The sequence below is a fragment of the Colossoma macropomum genome, unplaced genomic scaffold (assembly GCF_904425465.1).
Source record: "Colossoma macropomum unplaced genomic scaffold, Colossoma_macropomum, whole genome shotgun sequence".
In the NCBI taxonomy this organism is placed as follows: Eukaryota; Metazoa; Chordata; class Actinopteri; order Characiformes; family Serrasalmidae; genus Colossoma; species Colossoma macropomum.
Window position 1 is genome coordinate 2985305 of NW_023494792.1, and position 27976 is coordinate 3013280.

The following is a 27976-nucleotide window of genomic DNA, read 5'->3' on the forward strand; positions in this document are numbered from 1 at the left end:
ATCGCCGGGCTCGGAGCGAGCGCGCCGCTGGCTGAGAGTGACACGGGAGAAGCCCAGGCTGCACCGGAGGGGTCGCCACTGCTACAGGTCAGTGCTGCAATGTTTAAAGTGGCTAAACTCTTAAAATGCCGTTTCCCCTGTGTTTATGTCGTCCTGTGAAACCTGGAAGGTGTTTAAATGTGTTTTCCTTCTGTGGAGCGACGAAAAGCCTCTCCGGGTGCCGTATGTGCAGCAGCAGCTCCGCCTTTGTGCCTCTGAGTGCGCGAGGAAACTTTCCTCGTCGAGGTCGTTTAGCCGTGTTAGGTGTTTGCATCCCATTTTTTTCTTGTAGTAAAGCGTTTTGTCGTGTGCACCGGTGGCTTTTCTGGCCTGCTTGCAAGTGAGTGCAACATGCAATTCATGCAACGTGTCCGGGCACGTGCGAAAACACTGCTGCTGCAGCGCGTGCTGGAGTTTTGGTAAAGATAAGGAGCTGCTTGTGGGGAAGGAGTCCAAACAGGCCGTCCAGGGTTAGAAGCTGAACTATGTTACTATATAAACAGCACTAGCGGTTTAAAGTAGTTGCATTGACTTGCATTGTTGGTGAGCTGCAGTGCGGAGAGGAGTGGGTGCTTTAAACTGAGACTATATAATGTGCAGCTCAGCTAGCAGAGTAGAGCTGCTGGAGGGAGGAGTGTGTATATATATATGTATATGTTTATATATATATATATATATATATATATACACACACACACATACACATATACATATGTATGTGTGTGTGTGTGTGTGTGCAGCCACGAGGAGCCAGCAAGGTGTAGCACATACACCAAACATAACACTAAAACCACCTCCTTGTTTCTGCGCTCATTGTCCATTTTATCAGCTCCACTTACTATATAGGTGCACTTTGTAGTTCTACAATTACAGACTGTAGTCCATCTGTTTCTCTGCAAACTTTGTTAGCCCCCTTTTACCCTGTTCTTCAGTGGTCAGGACCCCCACAGAGCAGGTATTATTTGGGTGGTGGATCATTCTCAGCAGTGACATGGTGGTAGTTTGTTAGTGTGTGTTGTGCTGGCACGAGTGGATCAGACACAGCAGTGCTGCTGGACCTCAGTGTCACTGCTGGACTGAGAATAGTCCACCAACCAAAAATATCCAGCCAACAGCGTCCTGTGGGCAGCGTCTTGTGACCACTGATGAAGGACTAGAGGATGACCAACACAAACTGTGCAGCAGCAGATGAGCTGTCGTCTCTGACTTTACATCTACAAGGTAGATCAACAGGGTAGGAGTGTTGAATAGAGTGGACAGTGAGTGGACACGATGTTTAAAAATTCCAGCAGCGCTGCTCTATTAGCCTGTTTGATTCTAAGGGATACAGAGTGTTTGATAATGGTCATGTAAGAATGAACTACACATTGTAAAGTCATTCAGAGTGGTTTGATGTGAAATGGTTCGTTGTAGAGAAACTTACCAACTCAGATTTTCTTTACCGTGGTGGTGATAGAACCCAGGGGTCCCAATGTCTAGAACACAAATACAGCCATTTTATTTACTATCCAAAATGACCAAAGAACCAACACTTTTATTGTGAGTATTCTTTTGGGGACTGTTTTGCTGTAATGCAGCCTGCATGTGCCTCTTTACCATGAATGGCTTTTAGGCCGAACCGCTTAACTCAGAATTTCAATGTTACCATCACTACCACTGTGAACAGTTCTGACCCAGCAAGTTTGTCTAGAACGGAGCCTTTCACATCAAACCTCTCTGAATTACTATTTTAACCATGCAAAAATGACAAAAACCAAACTAATGAAATGGTGGAATTCTCCTTTAAAGCATGTGAGGAGGATGCTTTTGTTAGGGTGGTGCCAAAGGCTGCCTGCACACTGTGTTCCTCTCTTCGCATAAAGAATCCGCTCAGAATGTTTTCTTATGGGTAATTACTGCCTGGCAATGGAAGAAGAAGTTTGATCTGTGTTTGAATGTGGTTTTGGGGCATTGCTTGCATCAGCTTGTTGGTCAATTCAGTCTTTTGAAATTCTAGTTTACAATTGAGGAAATGCATCATATGTCTGATGAGGCTTTGTGAGCCCTAATTATAGACTGACCTTTCAGTCTCTCTCTTGGTGTTTGTAGTTGGCCTGGCCTCCCTGTTACCTGCCCTGGCCTGCATGGAATGAGGTGAAAGGTCAGTGTTTCTGTGTGTGAGTTAAATGTAGGTAGGACCCTGAGCGGTTGAATTTTCTTTTTGTTTCCATGACATCTTCATAGAAAGGGTTTTCTAAGGTCACGTTTCATCCAATGATCCCTGTTTAGGCAACAAACCATAACCAGCGATGCCAGTTTTGGAGCACAGTGTCAACAGAGGCTTTCAAATGACAACAGCGTGCCCAGTGAAGTACACATTTTGGTGTATGTGTGCTCTCTGACTGTGAGTGAGCACAGTTCAGGCCCTGGAGCAGCTGTGCTCCTTTTTGGGTATTGTGTTCCAACAGAAGACACATTGTATGACCCTTGCAGTTTTGCATGTGTGGCTGTGTTGTACAGTCGGGCCAGTGTGGGCCAGCGCCGTGGCTGAATAGAGCCGTTTATCTGTAACTTGCTGCCATCTTTATCAGAGGCCAACAGTAGCCCACTTGCTGGGTGGTCTGATGGCAGTGCCTTCTTGAAAAAAATGACACTGGCACTTTTTTTTTTAGGAAATATAAAGGTTAAATAAATGAACAGCTGTTTCTCATGCTAAAACACATCAGAGGCCTTTTGTCACATCATAAAGAAGCCTTTTTATTCTAAGAAGAGTGGCCTGGAAAGTTATCCTACTTTTATGTCAACATGCAGCCCTGTTGGTGAGCCTGAAGCTGTGCAGATGTCCCTCACAGGCTACCGTACTGTTTTGCTTTCGTTCTGAGAGGACATCGTAGAGGACGCGGTTAACAGTGCCTGAGGGCTGTGATGACTCATAGCCCATTTGGTAATCTTTGTTTGGAGAGCTTTATTTATCCTGTAAGTGAGTAAAACATGGCAAGACATCTGGTCTGTTGTCTTAAAACAGACACAGAAGATAAAAAGTTTAACTGTCTCGTGTCATTGTTTAGCAGTGAAAGTCTCTGACATCATCACAACTCGATTCAGCTCTTTAGGATATGATTCTCTGTATCATGAAATCATACACAATAATATAACGACGACACAACACGGCCAGTTTTTTTGCATTTGATAAGGGTTTTATTTTAACCCAAAGTGAATGTGGGCTTTGTTGAACGTTATTGCAGTCGATTTAGACATTCCAAAACATCTGTTATGAAGGAGTTTGTCAGTGAGTTTTGATTAGATCATTCACGTTCTATTATGGGTGGGCGATATAGCGATAATATCAAGACACTACAGGACATTTTCTTGATGCACGTATATATCTATACACAATATTTCATCTTTTTTTTGTTTGAAAAGTTGAAAAAGACAAAAAACTAGGCAAACCAATATTGCCAACATTTAAAAGTACTATCCAAAACTGTGAATACACTGATTTTTATTCAACATTTTTACATACTGCACTACATTAAATCCACTTCAACATGCCTTATTATGCTCTCTTTGTAGTTAAATATGCAGTTGTTCAGTGTCCTAAGTCCTAAGTATCCATAATATGCTCCAAAAAACATTTTGTAATGTAACGTAATTCATGATGACGATAAATATAATTTTTTTTTTCACTTTGACTCTTAGGATTAAATGGTATAATGGTGATATTATATACCTTAGTATTTAAAAATGATGCCAGTAGCTAAAAATGATGGCATTGTTTTGAAATAATGTGTCAAATTTTTTCACGTCTGAACAGCCAAATAAACACATTACACTCATTTATATTTTAGAGGGGGGCTCGGCAAGTGGTAGCTTGGGAGCTCACTGATATGTGGCACTGATAGAAAGAGGAAGAAAAGTATAGCCAGGGAGAAACCTCAAAAACCTATGCATGATTATGGCTCAGCAATGGCTAAGAGCTACACACACCATGGAACCTATTCAGTTTCAGCTCTAGCACCGGTCAGTCCACGACAAATATCCTCTAAACAGGTGTAATTTTATCAGAGAACTTGTAGAAAGAAGAATTACCACTTTGTAATGTCTTCCGGGTGTTCAAATGATAGAGGGCGCTCCCGAGTGAGTCCAAAATGAATGGGTTGCTATGGAGCATTTGAGTAAAATCATAGTTTATAAATGCTTAAACTATTTTACCCTTTTTCTTTTGCCGTTTAGCTCCATTCACCACCCATTCATTGAGGACTCACTCGCAGGCCCCCTTTGCTGTTTTGCAGTCCTGTTTTTGATATAATGGGGGAAATAGGAAGTGGCCAGGCTCCTCATAAAGCTCTGATTTTAGCATTAAATAGCTGGAACCAACCCTGTGCCATGTGGTACATTATGTCAGCTAACAAAGCTATTGTTAGCTTGGCCAAAATGCTACAATTCCAAACCCCTCAGTACAGATAGGGGTTTCTGTCGCTCCAGCACCTTTCACTCGAATTTCCCTCTCTCAGACATTATTTTACCATCTACACCTGTTTCAGTAGAGCAGCAGTTAGTCAGAATCAAACCTGTAGCTGTGTGCTGTGTGGCGCTGTTTGTCTGTAGCCTGCATGCTAACCTAATGCGAAGTTAGCCGATCAAGCTACAGATGCAATCGCCACAGAACAGGTTTCATTTCATCTTTCTGTCATTTCAGATTTGAATTATTATCAGCCGAGCTTGTGTTGGTGCTTTAGTTAACCAGAGCTAACGCTCCTAGTTAGCAGCGCTGTTTAACATTTAGCAGTTGTTGGATAGACGGTTTGACATTGATTGAATGACAGCTTGGAAAGCGTTTGCTTATTCGCTGGCCATGTAAGTGAACTAAACTTTTGATTTTAAAAATAATCCAGGATGAGCACAAAAGCTACAAAAAAAGCAGATTTCTGCAGTTATCCGATTAGACACCATACTCTGATCTAGAAATCTGATTAAGAAATCCAATAAAGTGGCTTGATTTTAGCTCTGTAATCAGATTTCTCAGTGTATGTATACTCGTACTCCAATTTCTATTGGATTTCTCAGTCTGCACAGAACAGACGGTGGATGTCGCGAGATGGCAGCAAAACACTTTTGGAGAGGTCCTGAAACCAAACACGAAATAAAGGGTTTAAATATTCTTCGTCTTCCAAATGATGCATGTTCATATTTTCAAAGTGGTGCGATGTTTAAAAAAAAATGCGGCATGAAGTTCGAGTTTTACGTTACGTTTACGTCACGTCTTCTTCTGTGAGTTTATTGGCTGGTTGCAAAGCAGAAATCCAATTACTGTCTGATCAGATTATTAAGTGCATTTAAACGCACTCACTGTATTCTTCAGTAGTATTGAGAGACGGTTTTAAGGTATGAAGCAGGCGGAAAGCACCCAATCCTACTTACTCTATATATAAAAGGAAACCAGATGTTTTTCGCAAGTGACTGAATGGTTTTTCCCAGAAAAACAGGTTTGAGTTTTAAAATTCTTAGGTCTGCTTAAGTTTTATTTCTGACTCTCCATGCATTGTTTGTTGTTGTTATTGTGAACTGTGCCAGTGGAAACATTTAGCCAGGTTATAAAAGGTACGTTCACTGTCTCAACAAATTGCGAGTGTTCGAACTGAGTCATGAGGCCATGTGCCTGAAGTCTTCATAGTAGTCTGGCCTGTGGAACTATGGAATGTGCTCTCCAAACATTCCTTCTAAATGAATGTGTGTAGTAGGTCACTAGAAAGTCAGTAAAGGACAGACTCTGAGAGGTTTTAGGTCTGTGTTAAATAGTCAGTTAGAGGTGCAGTCAATTTTTTTTTTTGTGTTTCACTTGAAGGTTTCATGTTACTGGTTCAGGACAGGTCTCACAATGGCTGAAAACACTTAAATATATGTATCCAGTTAGTGTTGTGCCAACTGACTGCCTGAATGATCTCACATTTGCCTCAAATCATGGTGAGTTATTAAGTGGTCTCAGATTGACTTGTTTATGTGGTTTCTGACTAGGGCTGAAACAGTTTTCTGACATTTTCGGAAATGTTGAAAATAAAACTTGGGTACATTTACATGCACTTAATAATCCAACCATTGTCCGATTTCTGCAGGTATCTGATTATTCACGTGGTCATGTAGACAGCCTGCTCTGATTTCTTAGTCACGCTGGACTTCTGAATAATGTATCTGCAGAGTGAGTATGTGTACCTCTGCTAGATGTGCAACGTGTCTGAAGCAGCAGCTGGAGTGTTTCTCCACGTCATCGTGTTTTCCGTTCAGCGTGCCACTAGTTTTAAATAGCAGGCCAGGCCTGGTTGTTGCGGGGGGGGTTGTTGGGGGTGGGGGGCTTCGCCTGCTTGGCTGCTTCTTCATCGGATGATCGGGTCTTGGGGTCTACCATTGGTCTGTCTTCCTTGACGGACCAAGTTTAGAGGGTCTGGGCCTGGTCAGATTACCTTTGCCCTGGAAAAGCTGGAGCAGCATGTGACTGAGTGCGTGTGCCCACTTGAGCAGCTGCTCTCTCTGACCCCTGCGGGAGTGTCATTCAAAGAGGAAGTCAACAAGATGATACAGTCACTGCTTCTTTAATCCAATCAGAGACAAGGTAATCAATAGATTTACAACTTCAGCCTTTTGACTGTACTGTAAAGCCTGACAGAGTGTGTTTGGGTACGTTTTGGTAAGGCTTTTTTTGCATGGGCCGCTGTAGATTAGGGCGGTCACAATTACTTGATTAACCTGGATTTAGGTCAAATAAATGATTACAATTTACCTTATTGATAAGTTGGTAGATTTTATGATGATACATATTCTAGATGTTCCTACTGCTCTGTCGCACAGTGAGAAATAGAGCCTGATTGACTTGCTAATCTAAATGCATTTTTGTTTTATAAGTTTTATGCAGTTATTTTAAAGGGTTCCAAATTCATATTTTTCTAGTGAAGTATTTTGGAGTGTAAGCGTGGTTTATTATTGTTCATTTTTTATTATATGGCCTTTTTTGAAACTCTAATTACTCGAATAATCATCAGAATCAGAATCTCTAGATTATTTGATTGCTTAGATAATTGATAGCCATAGTCTGTTTGTCGATGCTTTGTAGATGCTCACCTTGGCTTTAACATGCTTACAATTAAAGGGCTATTGAATTCAACCTGACCCTCACTCTAACCCTAAACCTGAAACTAAATCTAACTCTTACCTTAGCCCTGGTCCATATGCTGAGCCTAACACTAACACTGTCAATAATTACCTGAATTGTTAGAATTTCACTGATTTGTTCACAGTTTAAAGTTACCAAAGATGTTCAAAGTACAGTGCCTGTATTTTCAGTAATAACTGGCTACAGTGTGAGAGAATATGAGCTGTGTGATTGTGGTGGATTAATGTTGACTCATTGACAAGGCAATAGAATATGCTTTTAAAATAGGCAAGGAATGCATGAGGTCAGGAATGGTCAAGGAGACTGAGGTTAAGATGAGGCAGTTAACAGCCTAAACCTCATCAGTGTCTGTTTTGCATAATATCTTGTCAGAATTTGTTGTTTTGTTGTAGGTAGATTATGTTTTCTCTAAGGATTGTTAATCATGGAACTTTTGAAGTCTATTGTCCTCTTAGCTCTCTGCCCTGGGACTGGCTGACACGGCACATTTCAGAGGCAGATTGGCCAATAAGGAGCTACGAGGGGCCGGTCTATGGTTGACCTTCGGATTGGCTGGGGCTTTTGTAGTTGCACATAAACCCAGCCTGTGTTAATGCTAGCTGAAAGTAGTTATTCTTACCTGTCCTTGCTGGGCCTCAGGAATTCCATATTCCAGTCACTGGATAGAGCAGTTTGCACAGCGGCTGTATTTGGACTTGCCTCGTTACACAGGTGAACAGTATTTGCTATTTTGTGTGTGTGTGTGTGTGTGTGTGTGTGTATGTGCAGTGTGGAATGTGTGTGAGAGGCTATAATCACCCCAAAGGTGTGTGTTTCTGTTTTGGCAACAGAGTGTTGGTCACGCCATTCATTACATTTTTCTGAAGATGTGCTCAGTAGGAAGAGCTGTTTGCTGGCAAAGATTCCCTAAAGCAATTAAGGGTCATCTGAAACTCACTGGACACTTACTGTGTGATTAAGGATAGTGAGGACTTTGGTTGTGGAGGCATTTAAAACTCCAGCACACTTCAGAAGAAGGTAACACATGTAGGTAACCAACAGATTTGTACCAAAAAGGTTCAAGAAATGTCTAAAAATTAGCTCTAAAGAGATGTTAGTAACCTTTATAGGTTTGCATTAAAGAGGTATAAGAAACCTCTATAGATTTGCACCGAAGAACTGTAAGTAAGGTCAGTAGTTTTGCACCAAGGAGATGGAAGGTCAATAGTTTTGCATTAAATAAATGTAAGTTGCATTTGTAGTTTTTCATTATACAGATGAAAGTAGTGTCTGTAGTTGTATACTAAAGTGCAGGCATGTGCCGATATTAAAATTCAATATTGCAATAATTACCTTGCCTTTTGTATTGATTTACAAAATAATCAAAATATTGTTAAAAACAGTATGTGTAAGATAAAAAACAAACTTAATAGGTACAGTAGACATCTGTAAGCTCATACACTAACAGTATTGTTCCTCAGTACAGTTTTGGAGTAATTCTGGCAATTCGTGCTAATAATTACAGTGCATTTAATTTTTACATAGGCTGCAGGAGAATGAACAATAACGTTAGCTACATTTTACACACACATACACATTATCTAAGCCATTATCCTCCTAGTTGGGGGGTGGGGCGCTTGAGCCTATCCTAGCTGTCAATGGGCAGAAGGCTGGAAACACCCTGGGCAGGGCACCAGTCCATCACAGAGCACTATGCTATACATACAGCTTAATTACGCACAGTGGTCTGATAAAAAGTGTGTCTTAGCGAATAGTAGTGGTTAAGCTCTGAACCTTCACCTACTAAACTCGTGTTTTGGAGAAAGGTAACAGAATCCGCTGACTTTTTCAGCACAGTTCCTCCTTTGAACTACTGCTAGCTGATGCACTCACATGATCAGAGAGCTTGTTAAAGCATGGCTGCTTTGTGTCTCTGGTCTGTGATGGTATTCATATTCATATACCATATTCAGTTTTGCATTAAAAATATATAAATAAAGTCTGTAGTGTTGTGTTAGAGATGTAGGCTTAATCTGTAGTTTTGTAATAAGATGTAAAGGCTGTGGTTTTGTATTAAGATGTAAGTAAAGTCTTTTTTTTATTAAGATGTGAGGAAAGTCTTTTTTTATAAAGATGTAAGTAAGTCTACAGTTTTGTATAAGGATGTAAGGAAAGTCTATAGTTTTGTGTGAGGATGTAAGGAAGGTCTATATTTTTGCACTAAAGATATGTAATGTCTGTAGTTTTGCCTTTCAAAGCTGTACGGTCTAATGTTTTGCACTAAGAAGATGTAGGTAAAATCTATAGTTTTGCCCTTAAGAGATCTGTAATCTAGTTTTAAACGTTTGAAATTGCACTGGATTGATTTTAATTGCAGGGAGAAGTCGTAAGCATTGGCTTAGAAAAGTGACCTTTTGTTGTACACTGAATGTGTTTGGAGTTTACTCTATAATTGTACAACACCCTCATCATGACTGGCTGGGACATGTCCTACTCCCGGGCGATAATAATGGAAGTAGGTGAAAGGTGAAAGGGGCAGTGTGTCCTGACGGGCTTACACTGAACCTTATGTGTTCCGTCAACACACACTCTCCCAGGTGACACCAAGCTCTGTGACTTTGTGTAACCTAGTGGTCATGGCGACTCTTCCGGTCTCATAAATGATTTCACAGTGTTTATGTTCTATGCTTTGGCCATTACCTCAAAGTTTCATTTGCTCATTTTTTTAAACTTGGGTCAAAATACTATGTACTATACGTCTGTTATCTAAATACTAATACTTCTACACTTCTAGCAATTACAGCATTTGGGTGCTGCTTATCTGTACCTTTATCAGCAGTTTGTGCACCCTCTGTAGACAAATTACACAAATCGATTGTCATTCATGGTCAATGGCCTGATTCCCATGCATATGTAAAGGGTGTGTTGTATTTACTTTCATGATGGGATACGGTGTATTTGTGCTCTACACTAAACAAACTTTCAATGTTTTCAATGGAGAATAACTGTTGATAAAGAAATTCGCTCCAAAAGCAGGTTTAATTCATGTGTAGTAAGTTGGTTGAATGTGATTTTTATTCTTTTGTATCACTGATCTTCAGTTTTCCAACGAGTTCTTTTTTTTATATATATATACAAGCATTAATTTTGTTACTTTTGAACATTTTATGCCCTGAATTAGTGCTGAAATTGCCTCTTAGTTTACTGCATATTTCTTGATAATTAGGGATGAACGAAGATATTGGAATCATATCCATATCGGATGATATTTGCTTTTTTTACTTCGGCATTGGGCTGACGCTTAGATTTACTCGATATTTCACACCAATGTTTGATGACACATTTATTGTATGCTGGAACAGCACCGCCCACACAAGCAAAACCTACTCAGGTGGGTAGCTCAGTACATAAAACTCTAGGTAGGATGTTGTGATAGCTTAACCCTCCTTATAAAAAACACTACCAGCAAAACTACGAAATTGAAGTTGGCTTCTTATTCGCCAGCTTCTTACATTACATTCTCGCACACGAGGCACTGACAGGGAGAGCCAATAAAAGCTAATTTTTACACTCTTACACACTTGTGTAAATTGAATGAACTAAAGCGTTCAGCATCACTTATCACACTTCACAAACTCCTGAAAGATATGAGTTTAAAAAGGCTTTGATAGTAACGTTAGATAAGGTAACTTACCTTTAGCATCTGTCTGTTTACCTAAAACACTGGCTGCCTTTCTCTCTGTCAGTTTCAAGCCACATGCGATCTACTGTGGATTTTTTCGGTCTTGATGTGGCCTTAATTTAATGTCGTAATAGCTAAATGCTGAGTGGTCGTGCTGTGACACACAGAGGATTTGAACTGTGCTTGATGGAGCGCTGGCGCATACCTCAATTTTAAAAAAAGTGACTGTGAATTGCCGGACGCTGCGTGACACAGCATGTCCGGTGGCCTTTATAAAAGGCAGTTTTGCCCAAGATATAAAGATATGCGTATGTAACATATCAGATATTGGCATCGGCCAACATGTTCTTGTGAATATCTGATATCGGCATCGACTCAGAATTCCCATGTGGGTGCATCCCTGTTGGTAATACTATCTTTCTCAGTCCCCTTAGTTCTAGGTATTAACCAGGTAAGTGTGAGGTACAAACTCCAAAGTACTAGACAGTCATTTTTCAGGAGAGGAATTAAGTTACACTGAAATGCCAAACTACCCCTAGATATTAAAGAGTAAGTGTGGGGTGCACTCGGCAAAGTACTGTGTAACTATTTGTGGTAAATTGATGATGAATACCGAGACAGACTAAAAATGCAAAGACTTTTCTGAAGTAAATGGTAAGAAACTAGTAAAGCCATTGTGAGAATCACTGCTTTCTCACACAACCAACATTCAGTTTCATTTACAGGTAATATATAGGGACTCACTGTGTAACACGTATGTTATTTATGTACAGTCTTTTTATGTCGTGACTACCCCACACTTTTTACACAGTGCTGTGGTGTTACGATCAACCATTTACCCTGTGAGACTGGTCTCTGGAGTTTGTACCTCACACTTGCCTGGTTAATACCTATGATTTAAGGCACTGTAAAAGAAAGTATTACCTGGTTTCTCAATTTGTAGGTTTATGACATTGAACAGTTGCAAGAGATTGCTGCTGTTTCCCTTACAGCCATGGCCAGAAATTTAGAAAGTGCTTTTTATTTGCATAAAGTGTATTAGCAGTATATTGGAAAACAGTGCTGTATGACACATGACACTTTCATTACTTTCTTCACAAATGTATTATTTCATGCATTTCTATGCGCCTGTTATTTCACCTTGTTGTGACAGAACTCATCTCAAAAGAAAAAATCATCTCAGAAACTTCCAGTAATTCAATACACTGGTTCATATGTTCATACTGAGGCTCGAGAATCTTGACACAGTGCACAGTGCTTGTTTCATGTGAAAAGGTCAAAGATAAAGAAAAACGGCCGCCTCAGACGTACTGCACATATGACAAACTACACATATAACTTCAGATAAGAAAACTGATAACTCAATCAGCAATGTGACCCTTGCTTGCTGAGCTTTGGGATACACTGATCACTGTGTTTAGGTCATGCAGAAACAGGGCACTTCAGGGCAGGGCAGGGTTCTCTGTTTTGCAAGTCAAAAAAACAAAGGGGATAATGAGGCCTATTATTAACGTATTAAAGCTATGGCACCGGGGAGGCCTGAGCATTGTGGGATTGAGTACTGTGTTTCTTAGATGCTCTGTTTAGTGTAATTAAACCTTCGAGCTGCATGGTCTAGTTCTGTTAGCAATTTGACCCCAGCTTAAATAGCTTCCAGCATATTTCTGTTATTGACAGTTGTGGCCTACTGTTTTTTATTTGTGGTGTTTTATGTAAATTCATTTATAATATCTGTTTTATATATCTCACAGAAACATGGGGAAAAGAGCAGATGCAAACAGTTTGGTCACAGATGACATGTGCAGTTTGTCAGATATTTTGCAGATGTGTGCAGTCAGCCCTTTCTAGCTAGCTGAGCGAAGGACAAAAACATCAGATTTTCATATTCAGCTATAATCATTACCATGCACTAATGACTGGGGATAGGAATGGTTTGGTGAAAAATCAAATTTTACACAGTTTTTCCCTTCATCAGATATAGTCAGTCAGTCAAGTTGTTTGGTGTCTGATGTTTGCTTCTTTTAGTTTTGTATTAAAGTAGCTAAGCCTAATTAGTCACAGGCTTGCCACAAACCATGTTAAGGTGTTAGTCTCAAATAGACCTGCTTATGTGGTTTCTGACACTGTGTGACATACTATTATCTATTTAGATAGACAATCACTTTCAGTAGCACTGACGTATACAAGCTATTTATCTGAACATCTGTATGTTAGGTTACTTATTTTGACATCAATAGTGGTCCTAATATTAAACCATGTTGCACTCTCTTCACAGATCCATTAGCAGACAGACATGCAGGCTCACGAGCTGTTGAAGCAGCTGCGTCTGCCTGAATTGGATGATGTTCAGCAGTACATTCGCAGTCTGTCCACCCGGACGCTGGTGGGCGTGGGGGCCTTCGCAGCTTTCACCACCTATTGGTACGCCACACGACCTAAAGCCTTGAAACCGCCCTGCGACCTGCGCATGCAGTCTATGGAGCTGCCGGTGAGTCCACGTTTTCTTGGAATCACAGAACTGGGCTGGTTTAGGGGGAAACAGTCTGTTTTAATTAATGTGGTTTTTTACAGGGTGGAGAGTTTGCCCGCAGGTCAGCACTGGTAGATGATGACACGCTTCTATCTTTTTACTATGATGATGCTACAACAATGTACGAGTGCTTCACCAGAGGCATGAGGGTATCAAGTAAGTAATGTTTCTGTTTCTATTTTATTTAATGAATTATGATTGTCAGTGATCAAATATTTGTGGATTTGACGAATATAAAAGTGTGTTAAAATTTGATGGATGGATATTTTTCAGGTCAGAATTTTGCACTACATTTGTTTAGAAAGTGTGTGTAGTTTATAAAAAGTCTTACTCAGATGTGAAAGCCGAATATGAAACCTGCCTAAGGTTAATCAAACTTACTGGCCCTATTCCAAAAAATTTTCAGCATACCCTTGCCAGCTTTGACTTTGACTTTCGGAAATGCATGACACCTAGGGGTGGGCGCTGTGGCAAAAATACAATATCACGATACTTGAAAATGTTTTCATGATACAAGAGATGAGGTTTTTGATAAGTGAGAAGTTTGATCATTTAGAACAGACAAGCCTCAGCAGTGCCACAATTAAAAAAAAAAAATGTCAAAAACTATGAATGTGATGACATACAGTGATTTTATTCAGTGTTTTACACCCTGCACAGCACTAAATCAAATTAAACAGGACGAATTGTGTTCTTATACTGTGACAACATTTATCACGATCGGTAAACACGAACGGTAAAATATTATCATATTGCCCACACCTGGTGACATCTACACTACACAAGTGGCCACTTAGCACAAAGGGAGGAGGTGACAGTGAGAACACACCTGCCCTTGGCTAGGTTAGCCTCAGCAAGCTATTTTTTTTTTAAGTCTGAACAAAGCAGACAACAAACTTAAAGCAGTTGCTGCTGATTTTGATCATTTAATTTGGTTTATATTGTAATTCCAGGAAGCTGCTATGGTGTTGCTATGAGGTTGCTGTGGCATTCTAGCTTGTTGTAAAGGTGTTGCTTGGTGGTTGCTAAGCTGTTGCTATGGTATCCCAGGTGGTTATTAATGTGTTGCTAGGCCATTGCTAAGGTGCCAGATGGTTGCTCAGGTGTTGTTAGGCCTTTGCTATTATATATTGTATAAGTGGAATGACTCAGGATGTTGAGCATTCCCCCCATTCACTCCTATGGAAGGAGTAGTTTCTGAACGTACACTGTATAAATACCTTAAGTCGAACTGGTTAAAACAGCACAGGCCACTATTTGGGTATAGGCTCTACAGTCCTGCAAAGTAGTAGCAGCTCAAAAGCTGGAGGACGAGTAACGTTGCAAATGTTTGATCACAGAACAAGAATAATAAGAAAACAAAGAACTGTAATTTGTCTTTTTTGAGCCAACTTAATGACATCAAATGAAATGATTCTTTCCTGGATATTTGTAATTTTTTTTCCCAATTTTTCCTTCTTTTAGATAATGGACCTTGCGTGGGGGCTAGAAAGCCTAAGAAGCCTTATGAGTGGCTGTCCTATTCAGAGGTAGGAATGCTTTCGACACCTCTTTCTGTTTTTTTTTTACTCAGTTATCTCTGTCTCTTTCGTTTCTGCCTTTCCTTTGCACCCTACAATACCACAGTCATTAGATTTTGGCTTAGGGCCTCTTAAACTACAAGCGTGTTGTTCAGTTATTAATCTTAATAATTATTATTCATTGAATACATCACTTGGTGAGTGGTATGAGACTGATATGTAAGTTATGTAGTTATGAGAGTGAGCAATTGAAGTTTGGGCCTTCATGCAGGTCAGTGTAGTGTTAAGAGTTAAATCTGATGTTTTTTTTTATTTGTTTGATTTTGTGTTGGTCTTTTATACGTAATCAGGAAATCTGATGAAAGCTTGTCTGAATTTGCTGTCAGTTCTTAGCTGGTGACCTAGATCGCCATAACGTGACCTGAGAGCCTTTTACCTGAAACTTTATTTGTGGTTGAGTTCCATGTGATGCTGGGTTTGGTGAATAGAGATAACTCTGTTGCTTTTCAGATCAGAGAAAATATTATGATCTTTTGCTGCAGCGGTATGATATGTATCATCATCATTTCGTTTTTCCAAGGTTTGATATGTTGTAACAGGAAAAAAAACAAAAAACAACAGAGCCACATTTAAAAATACTACCAAAAACTATGAGCACAATTATTTTTATTCAGAGTTTTCTATACTGATCTGCTCTAAATACAGAGTTGGTCAGTGTTGTTGAAGTGCTATCGATATTCAAGATATGTTCAGAAAAGTGTTTTGTGATGTAATTTATCACAAAAAAAGGTACAGAATTTATCACAATAATGTTAACAGTTGTCGTATTACCCACCTCTAGCATGTAACAAAATTTAAATATTTTATTTTAAAGCCCCTATAAGCTAGCCTGAGGGCCAGTGGATTATGGTGTACCATGCAGAGGAACTGGGGTGTGAGTAAGTTGTAAATGTAACTGCTGAGGACTGTGTGTTGCTGTTTTCTTCTCAGGTTGCAGAAAGAGCGGCGAACCTGGGCTCAGCACTGCTGCACAAGGGCCACTCCAAAACCACTGACCAGTTCGTCGGCATCTTCGCTCAGAACAGACCGGAGGTGAGACTGGCACCACTGCAGCTTTAGTTTGTTACAAGAGATGGAAAGTCTTTATACTGCAATATTGCAGTAAAAATGAACAAACAATATATTGCGCAGCTCAGTGTAGGGTTGAGCGGGACCCACTTGTTTCATACCTTCAAACTGTCTCTAGATATTACAGTGGTATATGGTACAACCAGTGATGTAGAGGCGTAGGGGTGTAAAAGTGTCATAAATGATGTAAAGGTACTTATGTCGCTTTGGTTCCATTTTGTCTATGGAGAACAAACAGCACAAAATAAAATAAATAAATACATTTCACAGATTTGATTCTGACTAACCGGTACTCTAGATGATAAAAGCTAATGTCTGAGAGCACAAGTCAAGTGACTGGTGTTGGAATGACAAAAAGCCTAAAGGGAACCTGTTCTCTGGTGTTTGGTTCTGTAGTGTTTTGGCTAAGCTAACAATAGCTTGGTTAGCAGGCCAAACATGCCAAACACCACAGCACAGGATTGTTTCAGCTAACTGAAGCTAAATTGACACCTGTTTAGAGGATAAAGACTCTAAGAGCACAAAGTGTGACTGGTGTTAGAGCAAAAGTCGTAATCAAACGTGTTCTGTGATGCGTGTACCTCCACACTGAGCCATCACTGAGCCACTGTCATGGTTAGTTTTTCCAAGGTTGCCGTTCTACTACCCAGCCCTAGCCCTATGACCTGGAACTCCCTCCAAAGACTTGCCAGGCCTAAAACTATGCTGGATTTTTTTCTTCTCCACAGTGGACCATCGCAGAGCTGGCCTGCTACACATATTCGCTGGTAGCCGTACCTCTGTATGACACACTGGGCGCTGAGGCCATCGACTACATCATCGAGAAGAGTAGGTCCCTTGTTTATCAGCAGTGGGAGCTGTTTTTTCACTTGTAAGCTGATGTGATTTGCATTTCTTGGTGATTGTAGTTTACGTAGTGCGTGTTTGCACGTTTGTGTTTCAGCATGTATCTCCACGGTGGTGTGCGATGTGCCGGCAAAGGCTTGTCTGCTGCTGGACTGCATATCGGGCAGGGCACACACATTGCAGACACTGGTCCTGATAGAGGACTTTGATTCGGAACTGGTGGCTCGAGCCAAGAAGTGCGGCGTGGAGATCATCAGCCTCAAGGAGGCAGAGGCGAGTAGAGGAACCATAAATCATAATCATGTTTTAATTTTTCATATTTTTTAGTATTGATAATGCATGTTGGAAGTTTTCTCTATAAAATGAAGTTTGGATGCTTTGATGTTCGGACCTTCAGACTCTTCAGTTGGATCTGAACCAAATAGCAGGTGTGAAAGGGACCTCGGACCACAGGCCATACAACCACACTAAAATTGGGTCTGATCAAAAGAGGTGGTCTCGGTCATGAAGACGCTTTTTTTTGGGGTGGTTTGAACTTCTGGACCAATCACAAGAAGTTGAGGCCTGTTATCATCTATTTAACCAAAGAAGAAGAAAAAGATCTCTAATAGAAGTAAAAATGAGCCATGGTAGCACATGGGGAGAGGAGGAGACGAAGCGTTTAATTGTAATTTGGTCCGATTAAAAAGTCAAAAGGCAACTTGGGAAAATACGCATAAAACTGGCGAGACCTAAAATGCCTCCTTACCTGTTGGCGAAGATATAAGTTTTGCACGACAAGGGCGTTTATTTGGTGATGTATAGAGTGTAACAAAAACATGAACGTTAGTCTGAATTTTGAGTTGTAAAAATGCCTTAAAAAAAGGCCAGTCGACTTTTATATTCTGTGAATGTTTCATGATGAATGGATAAATAGAAATGGTCTAAAACTACTTATTTCCTTACATTAACATGCATTCAAATTAAGAATAACTTTTATAGGAGAAAGAAAAGCACTGTTTTAGGAATAAGAGGCCACAAGTTGCTACTTCACTACACCAGAAGGCAGTGTGCACCCGTATCCTGGCCCTTCACTCACTCACATCGCAAACTAGGCCTGTTAGCAGAGTTAGCTAATGACATATTTTCAGTGTTGAAATAATAGACAATAAAAAAAATCCATGGGTTTGAGGAAAACTGGAAGAAGTTAAAAAACAAAAAACAGCAATTTAGTCCTAATTACTACATTTTATAAATACATCTGTGTTGGCATCTGCGTTGACAGTTGCTTACATTAAAACATTGGATATCAGCATTGGCTCACAATTCCCATATTGGTGCATCCCTACTTCAAATTGAATGTCAGCATATAATAAAATACTTTGTGATAGGGTTTCCAACCATATCACCCAGTCTTAATCAGTACTGTAGTTCATATGTAATATCTCATGAGTTTATGTAAGAGTTTATTGGTCTGGATTGATAGACATTATAAGCACTTCAGGGTTTATAAGTGCCATGTAGAGTTTCGATATGAGTGATTTGCCCTTGTGTGGCAGTTTCCTCTTACGGCCTGTTGCAGAAGTTGCTCTTTGTAGATCTGTGGCTTTCAGGTCTTGCCTGAAGGCCCTTGTTTGCAGTTTGTCTGCCACACAGATCATGTCTGTAACCACTGCTTCCTTCCTTCCTCTCTCTCTGTGTGTGTTTGTCTCTCCCCTTCTTACCTCTCTTTCACTAAATTAATGACTGTATGTGTTGCTTCTGTAGGCACTTGGTAAGGCGCACCGGCAGCAGCCCACAGTAAGTTCACCATCGTCTCTGTCTCTCTGTTCCACTGTTGTGTCTGATGATGGGACTTTGTTTGTGTGTTTTTCTGAAGGGGTCTGTGTTTAACTTGAGTGTGACCTGGTGACCTTTGTTTCTGTTTTTGTTCTGCAGCCTCCTCAGGCTGATGACTTGGCTATTATTTGCTTTACCAGTGGAACCACAGGTGTGTGTATATATATGCATGTGGTGAATAAATTCAGATCAATATACTTTTGATCATTAACTCTGCCTATTTAACTTTTCCTTTCTTTGTCTGTCTATTTCTCTCTCTCTCTCTCTCTCTCTCTCTCTCTCTCTCTCTCTCTCTCTCTCTCTCTCTCTCTCAGGAAACCCAAAGGGGGCAATGCTCACCCACAGAAACATTGTGTCCAATGTTTCTGCCTTTGTGAAGATTACCGAGGTAAATACAGCTGCAAAACTTAGACTTTTCTCTTCTCTCGCTACTCCACTCTCCTCCTTTACTGTCTTTCGTTACCAGTGGGATTCTGGTGAAAGTTGTAAGTTTCGTGAAAAAATGAAAACAAGCCATACAGATTGTTTTAATGCCCCAACTAAATATACTTTGCACTACAAAGGATGCCGTATTACACATGATTCCATGCTACTGTTATAATAGTGAAGGCTACAGCAATTGACCAGGGCTATGACTATTACTACTAGTGACAGTCACACAAGTACTGAAGCACCTTTCCGTGTGAACATTTTGACCAGAATAAGTTCTTCAGATGAAAAGCATGTTTTTTCCCCATGTGGTTTACAGAATATCTGTTTATTTGACTCTCATGGATACTCGAAAATCAATGTCAAAATTAGTCAGAATACAGATCTCTACACTCATCCTGAACAATATCCAAAAATGAGTGTACGTAGTCTGCTTATCTTCCTTATTACAGAATTATTGAGGACTAAACGTTTATGCTAAAATATAACAATGTAAATTCTCTTTTCTTCCAGACCAGCTGTCCCCTTGGCCCCAGTGATACACACATCTCTTACCTACCTCTGGCACACATGTTTGAGCGAGTGGTGCAGGTACAAACAGCATATTTTGTGATGGATTTAACCTAAAAGCTTAGAACGGCATGGCAAAACATCCCTAAAATGCTTCAAAAATAAGTTTACTGGTTCTGTATACTAACCTGGCATTCAAAATATTAATTATAAGTAGGAACAAAGCAACGCTGTCAAGGTGGACTGTGAGTGATACCTTTACTTTCCTTAAAAGACACATTTTTAATGTGTTCGTCTTTTTCAGGGTGTGATACTGGTCCATGGGGGTCGTATCGGCTATTTCCAAGGAGATATCCGAAGACTGATGGATGACCTCACGACCCTGCGGCCTACTGTTTTCCCAGTGGTGCCTCGTCTGCTCAACCGCATGTTTGACAAGGTTGGCGATTAGATGCAAGAACACATGCAAGAAACAGACCTACACTGGTCATGTGTGGGTCTCTAGACTGTTCTAGAAACCTACAGAAACATCGTAGTTGTAAAATCCACACTGAGGGATACTGGGTTTTTCAGTAGACCCAGAAAAAGACCCAGGAGAAACGTGTGAATAGTTAGTCATCATAATGAAATTGTGATGGTTAATAATATCTGGTTGAAGTATGTAAAAATGAATGAGCGGTGTCTGTCTGTATTTCAGATACTGGGACAGGCCAATACTCCACTGAAGAAGTGGATCCTGAATTTTGCATTCCGGAGGAAAGAGGCTGAGATGATGAGTGGTATTATGAGGAGAAACAGTTTTTGGGACAAAATCATCTTTAAGAAAGTCCAGGTAAGAATGTGATTCTCTGGGAGAAAGCTTAACGTAAATGTGTTGCTTTGTTCAGTTTCATAAAGTCGTTTGTTCATCTGTCTCTAAAAATGGTGTTTCTGCTGCCCACTGCAGGCCAGTGTTGGAGGTTGCGTGCGTTTGATGATGACCGGAGCTGCTCCCATTTCTGCCTCTGTGCTTACCTTCCTGCGTGCAGCGCTGGGCTGCCAGGTCAGATTAGAAAACATGCTGATTACTCACACTGTCTGAAACTGTTTAATACAGAGACAAATACAAATTCAAACTATGTTCAAACTATATTCTGTTTTTTGCATGCAGCATAAATTGACTTGCACTTAAACATGAGCTGAATTTAAAGCATAAGAAATCGAAAGGAGTCACATTCTGATTCACCCGAAGGTGTAGTAATTCTAACAATAATAAATATTGTTTTAAACTATTTATAGAGCACTTTTGGTCCTGTAGCAGCCCAACATGCAGAATCACACAAAATAACAATGTCAGTAATAATATAAGAATAATATAAGAGGTCAAAAATCAAAGCTAAGTTAATGTTTTCTAAGATGGTGTACCAGAATTGATTGCCTAATTGTGAAAGATAAGTTAAACAAAGTTAAGTTAGGATCTGTGCTGCTCCGTTTTGAACAAATTGTAGAGGATTTGTTTTCTTGGGAAGCCCACTAAAAAGACCTTAAGTTTTTCTGTATGGCTCTGGGATTAAAAAAAGCCTAACTTTCCTTAAATAAAACAATGCAACCTTAGTAACATTATTAAAATGAGTTATAAAACTGGGGACAGAGTCTAAAATTCACTCATGCTTCAGGTTTGACATTATACAAAACAGCCTACTTTCTCAAAAATGAGTTTTTTTGCTGGTATTTAGTACCAAGTATCAGCATCTCCTATCGTCCTGATTAAGCTGCAGATAGTTTTGTGAAATCCTCTGAGAAATATCTGATTTATTTATCAGCCTGTTGACAAAATCTTGACTTTCAGGGTGGATGGGAATAATTGCATAGCATCAGCAGAGCTGTATACATTTTACATTTAGTTTATCTCTTGTACCTTGATTAAATTTCTTCAACAGAATCCTGTGAACTCCAAAAAGAAGCTTTAACGTTTTTAGATAAGTGATTTCCAAACACACCAAGAATTTGCGTGCTTATAATTTTAGCCATTCCAAAGCTTTCTCCAGCCTATGAGGTTAGGGAACCAGCCTTGTGATCGGAAGGTTGCCGGTTTGATCCCCTGAGCCGATGGTACGTGACTGAAGTGCCCTTGAGCAACTGCTCCACGGGGCCCTGTGGATAGGGCTGGCCACTGCTCTGGGCAAGTGTGCTCACTGCCCCCTAGTGTGTGTGCATTCACTAGTGTGTGTGTGTGTGTGTGTGTGTGTGTGTGTGTGTGTGTGTAGCGTTTGCATGGATGGGTTAAAGGCGGAGGTGAAATTTCTCCGTTGTGGGACTAATAAGGGTCACTTAATCACTTATCCAGCTACCCAGAGGCCTACCCAGTTTTTAAGTCGATGGACCAGAGTATAGTAATCAGCTGTTTCAAATGCTGCACTGAGATTGAGTAGGACAAGAGTAGATGGTTTATGTGAATGAGCACTAAGCCTTAGGTCATTTACAAAATGCAAAATGGACCAGTGTTGTCTCTGTACTATGATTAGGGTGAAAACCTGACTGGAATTTCTGTAGTAAATTATTACATATCAAGTACACATTTCATTGTTTAAAAGCAACAAAAGTATTTCAAGCAATATTACATACTGTGTTTGTTACTTTTTCATGTAACTGATCTGGCAACATTCAATGTAACGCTATCTTATTCCTGCTCAGTTTTATGAAGGTTATGGACAAACTGAGTGCACTGCTGGCTGCTCCATTACAATGTCAGGAGACTGGACTGGAGGTAAACCTACACACATCCTCTAATGTATATTTCGAGTTTCTTTTGATCTCGTCTTGTTGAATTCTGGTTTATATTTCTGGAATGATGTGCTATAGGTCATGTTGGACCTCCTATGCCCTGTAACCATGTGAAGCTGGTGGATGTTGCTGAGATGAACTATCTGGCTGTGAATGGAGAAGGAGAGGTGTGTGTATCAGTCAAGCTAAAGGCCAGTTTCCCAGACACAGATTAAGTCTAAGCCTAGACTAAGAATAGCACTTCACCAATGGCACTGCAGTTTAGTCCAAGACTAAGCTTAATCCATGTCTGCAACACCGGCCCTTAATAACCAGTTTAACATTGAGTTATCTTTGTTTTTACCCATTTTACCATTTCCTCAATGTGTGTGTTGTGTGCTAGGTTTGTGTGAGGGGGCCTAATGTGTTTAAGGGATATCTGAAAGACCCAGAGAAGACTGAGGAGGCCCTCGACCAGGACGGCTGGGTCCACACAGGAGACATCGGCACGTGGATGCCGGTGAGTTTTACTTATTCACACTCAGATATTGAATGAACTGCTCAGTAGCCCTGCTGTAAGTTAATAATATTGTTGCTGTCCAAAAACCCCAAATATCTCCAAAGCTCTAACTATAAGAGAAGGCAAAGACATTTTTTCACAGCTAATTTCAGACCAGTTCTATTGATCCATTCATCATGAATTTTGACACAATGTAAAGGGCAACTGCTGTACTCAAACAATGTAGACAAAAACATGGAGATACATGGGGTTTTTATTTGGTAGTACATTTGCCTTGTATCTACACTCTTTGTCCATCTATCAGGTCTACTTACCATATAGGAACAATTTGTAGTTCTAAAATTATAGACTGTAGTTCATCTGTTTACCTATGTAAACAGATGAACTTAGTCTTTCTTTACCTTGTTCATCAATAGTCAAGACCCCCACAGGACCCCAGAGGTATTATTTGGGTGGTGGATCATTCTCAGCGCTGGAGTGACACTGACCTGGCGATTTTTTTGTTAGTGTGTGTTGTGCTGGTATGAGTGGATCAGACACAGCAGCGCTGCTGGAGTTTTTAAAACACCATGTCACTCCCGGACTAAGAATAGTCCACCAACCAACATCAAACATCCAGATCAGCCGTGGTTGTGAGCTCAGAAGAGGAAGTAGAATGTGTCCGACTTGATGACAGTGTTTTTATACCCACCCCTGCAGTCATCGGCAGTTCACATAGACCATGAGAAGTCAGCCAAAGTCAGGCTAAGTTGAAAATGAACTGTAGAATTTTTAGACCCCTCTTCCTTCATCAGAAGCAGGACCAGGAGGTCAGCCTTGCGTCTGAAGCATTGACCATTATTTCTCTGTTGTGCGCACGGTTCACAGATGTCATGCTGACCCGCTCAACATAGAAAGTGACCGTGTTTATATAGGCTGGCTGGACCATTGCCAAATTATGATACAGCAGGTCCTTCAGAACGCAGCCAGAGTTATGCAGGAGCGTGCATGCCTTGCATGATTGTAATGTAGATCAGGGGTTTCCAATCCTAGCAACCCCACACTATGCACATGTTTGTGCTTTGTCTTGCTTAGCACACCTGATTAAGCACATTAACTAATTAACATGTTCCTCATTGGCTGGATCAGATCATGTGTATGGAAAACACATAAGTGTGCAGAACATGGGGTCCCCAGAACTGAATTTGGGTCCCCCTGATATACAGCAGTTTGAGACACATATAGTGGCCCTGCTGTTTTATATGCAGTTTAATTTGCAGGAACACTAGGCTGAATATGAAACGTTCATTTCTGTGCTTGTGCTTCTGTTTCATACATATTAAAGTGTACAAATCCTGACACAGTTGATTATACCATGTTTCTTTTCTGCTGAACTGAAGTCTGTCTTTAATTACCTGCGAACAGAACGGCACTCTGAAGCTCATTGACCGTAAGAAGCACATCTTCAAGCTTGCTCAGGGAGAGTACATCGCCCCCGAGAAGATTGAGAACATTTACATCAGGAGTGAAGCTGTTGTACAGGCATTTGTTCATGGGGACAGCTTACAGGTGAGATGGAAAGATGCTGTCTTATGAAAATGAAATGCAGTGTTACATTTTGTCAGAATATTTCTAAAGATAATTTGAATACATTGCGGTGCGTTAGTGATAAAAAATTGCAAGCAGAATCTTGCAACATGCACTTCTACAAGTACAGAGGAGCCAGTCACAACACATTGCTATCTGATCCCCAATAGCTTTATTCATTTACCTTATCTGAACTTAAAAGGGGTATCCAGTCCCTGTCCTGTAGATCTGGCACCCTGCAGAGTTTCAAGGCCTGCGTCCTGCATTTTGTTTTTCTTGAACTTTATTTTTTTCCAGGTCCACTTTTGTTGGGTTTATGTATCAAAAACAGTCAAAGTCCATTTTTACATGATCATTTTCCAAACCTCTCATCATCACTTAGAAAACAGGCTGGTTTTTTTTTTTTGTTACTGTGCCTTTGAGACTGATAGGTAGGGCTCTGTTCTGATTGTCTGCCTTGTGTTGTTCCTCACTCAAAAAGTAGTCTAGACTAAAACATTCCTTATAACTTTAACATGAAGGGGCTGCGCTAAACTAATGTAGGCTGAAAAGGTGGATATATGTAAATGTTTTCGTCACATCATGATAAACACCTGACCATGTAAAGAAGGGCTTCAGGAGCATCTGAATATTAGTGCCAGGTGTGTTGGACCTGTTGGAACTCTCCAGGGTGGTAGATCTCCAGGACCAGGATTGAGAACCCCTACCGTAGTCCTTATTGACCATAGCAGAGAAATGAACATGTGTTTGTTGGTTCTCTTAAACAGGCCTGCCTGGTGGCCATCATTGTGCCTGACCCGGACTTCCTGCCTGCCTGGGCCAGTAAGAAAGGCTTTCATGGCTCTTATGAGGAGCTCTGCAACAACAAGGTAATGAGATGATTTGCACATCAGTTGGAAATTGTTGTATAAGATTTTTTTTAGATGTTAAGCATTACCTTGGACTAAGGTACTGTAAATATAGATTCTGCATTGAAAATCAATTTTGGTTTACAGTTAGGCTTACAAATGTGTCTGGAAACCCTCTTCCAAGACATTTACTAATACTATTTGTGTGCACGTCCTTGTGAAATAGATGGGATTGGGGGAAAAAAATGCTTTTTCTTATTTAATTGCAGGCAGTGAAAGATGCCATTTTGGAGGATATTGTTAAACTGGGCAAACAAAGTGGGCTGAAGTCTTTTGAACAGGTGAGCTTTATTGTGACATATAACAGGATTTGCATTATTTCAGTGGCATGTGAAATACTTTTTTTTTCTGTTAACATTCCCACATTAAAGATAAACTACCTTTTAAATAAAACCCTGAAGGCTAATATTAATCTGATCCTCTGTGTTTTAGGTGAAGGACATTGCTCTGCACACAGAACTGTTCTCTGTCCAAAATGGCCTTCTCACTCCAACCCTCAAAGCCAAGCGCACTGAGCTCAGAAACCACTTCAGGCAGCAGATCGACCAGCTCTATTCCAAAATTCACATGTGATTCTGATCCTGTAGTAGTAAACAAATACTAGCGCCGAATGAAAGCAAATAGGAGTCAGTTACCATCGTGAAGATAATATCATGCTAACTGGTCCTCACTAACTTTCATCCTTTGTTAGCTACATTAATACTTTTAGGTTTTCCTTTGAAGAGCCATCCTCAGCGAGGAGCCATGCCTTCTCCACGCCACACTTCCACTGCCTTTCCACATGTACATGGGGATAAAGAGAACACCGGATCAAGAAGGAGAAATCCACCGTCTCACTAGTTACCCTCCAGAACATCATACCTCACAGTCGGCTTGATGTTTGGGACGACCTCAGGTTGCTGCAGTAGATGGGTAGCTGGAGACTTTTTATAAGGGACATTTTCTCTAACACTTGATACAGATTTGCCCAAGAAAATTTGGAAAGTTCTTGGGCATTTTCGAAAAAACTTTTTAAAGATTTTCTTTTTTTTTTTCAAAATGACTGCCAAAGATTGCTTGAGTGCTAAACTGTGCCAACGTGATCGCTTACCTTCTGCCTTGGAGGTTCTGACATTCAGCCCACTTTCACAGATAAACTCAACACTGCAAAAAATTATATATTAAGCAGTGAAAACCATCTTAAACTGAGGCAATATGACTTTTTTTATTTTGAGTGTGTAAGAAAAAGTAAAAGGAAATGTTGTACAGGGAACAAACTTGACATTTTTCCTGCACATTTTGGAGCACAGTTTTATTAATTTGCTGAGTTTAACATATTTGGGGCAGGGAGGGCATAAACGTTGAATGTGCCTTAACTTTTGCACGGGCCACAGTTTGAGTATTTCCCCAGTATGTTAAATTCAGCAAATAAACAATAATTGTGCATTAAAAATGTTTTTTGTGGAGGATGTGTTAACTTAGGAAATCAACAATACACACACACACACACACATATATAAGATCATTCAACCATAAGTGTAGACATTTTCTCCTATATATATATATATATAAATTGGAGAAAATGTCTCTCTATACTTTTGGTTGAATGATCTTATATTTTTACCACCTCATATTGAGAAATAGTAGCTGTATCACCTCCATTTAAGATGTTTTCACTTTAAAAATATATCATTTTTGCAGTTCATCACTCTTTTTAAGCTGCAGGTATCACATAAACAAAAGGGCCACCACTGTTAGCATAGCCATTAAGGTAGCCTCGGTGTAGCAAGTATTGATGATGTATGCGTCCTGAAAAGTCAATTCGTTCTTAAAGCTTTATTTTGTTTTTGGGGCCCTGATTGGTTCACAGTCAGAAGTGCTGCTAACTATTAGGCTATAGTTGACTGTACTGGTACCCATGCAGCCACAGTAGTGGTGCCACTGGGCACTGTGCTATATATTTGCAATATGCATGGACATAGCCATGTGTTCATAAAATATTTATATCAAGTGTGTGATTATTTTATGTCATTTGCTGCTCTATTTCAAGAAGGATCTTTAGCTCGCATTCCTACGGCTACACCCAGATCTGATGAATATGTTCACAAGAAACAAAGCTCAGCATAGCTTGTTTATATGGTTTTATTATTGATGAATAGTGTAAAGGTACAGAGATGACATTGAATTTTATAGATGCTTTGTATGTGCCTGATGTGAAGAGCTGGGTCAATATGCAGCTAGAATCAACTTTTTTTTTTTTGCTTTTGTTTGGTTAAATTAATTAAGGATGTACTTGGTACTGTTTTATCTGATCACTCCAAGATGTTATATGCACAAAATAATACAAAATCTGTTGTGTACAGTAACGTTTTGTAAACACTGTCTGATATCCAAGTCCCACTGTTATCATTTATACTGACTTTTTGGTATGAAGGGTTTTGTGAAACTTTGATTGTTTGTCGAGCAGTGTAGTGCCACTTCCATCACGCTCTGGATATGTATGTGTGTGCTGGGGAATGTATCTGATAAAGTCAAAGGGAAATATTCAAATTATTCAGAAGAATTGTTTTGCAGTATATATGTGCTTCACGTAAAAAGATGTACATGACTGAAATTAAATGTGATTTTCTGGAGGA

The 27976-nt window shown here is 40.1% G+C and overlaps 1 protein-coding gene across 5 annotated transcripts; it reads left to right on the forward strand.

Moving 5' to 3' along the window:
• The first annotated feature begins 29 nt into the window (after positions 1-29).
• Positions 30-27973, forward strand: acsl1b (acyl-CoA synthetase long chain family member 1b). Of its 5 annotated transcripts, none has more exons than XM_036575585.1 (21): positions 30-87; positions 13120-13332; positions 13416-13530; positions 14839-14903; positions 15885-15986; positions 16751-16850; positions 16966-17141; positions 18615-18647; positions 18786-18837; positions 19001-19074; positions 19629-19706; positions 19930-20064; positions 20323-20457; positions 20572-20667; positions 22299-22371; positions 22467-22555; positions 22771-22887; positions 24292-24435; positions 25221-25322; positions 25571-25642; positions 25794-27973. In XM_036575585.1, the coding sequence occupies exons 2-21, from the start codon at positions 13138-13140 to the stop codon at positions 25932-25934; spliced, it is 2094 nt and encodes a 697-aa protein (XP_036431478.1). In that variant the 5' UTR covers positions 30-87; positions 13120-13137; the 3' UTR covers positions 25935-27973. The 5 variants fall into 5 exon arrangements, with proteins under 5 accessions (XP_036431478.1, XP_036431479.1, XP_036431481.1 ...); XM_036575586.1 differs by lacking the exon at positions 30-87 and adding an exon at positions 6443-6625; XM_036575588.1 differs by lacking the exon at positions 30-87 and adding an exon at positions 6667-6690.
• The last annotated feature ends 3 nt before the right edge of the window (positions 27974-27976 follow it).

What these genes read in the sequence shown, in the direction of transcription:
- acsl1b (XM_036575585.1), top strand. Translation starts at nt 13,138, where the DNA reads ATGCAGGCTCACGAGCTGTTGAAGCAGCTGCGTCTGCCTGAATTGGAT. An exon ending in CTTTACCAGTGGAACCACAG is followed by an intron (nt 18,838 to 19,000) that starts GTGTGTGTATAT and finishes TCTCTCTCTCAG; the next exon opens with GAAACCCAAAGGGGGCAATG. An exon ending in TTCATGGGGACAGCTTACAG is followed by an intron (nt 24,436 to 25,220) that starts GTGAGATGGAAA and finishes TCTCTTAAACAG; the next exon opens with GCCTGCCTGGTGGCCATCAT.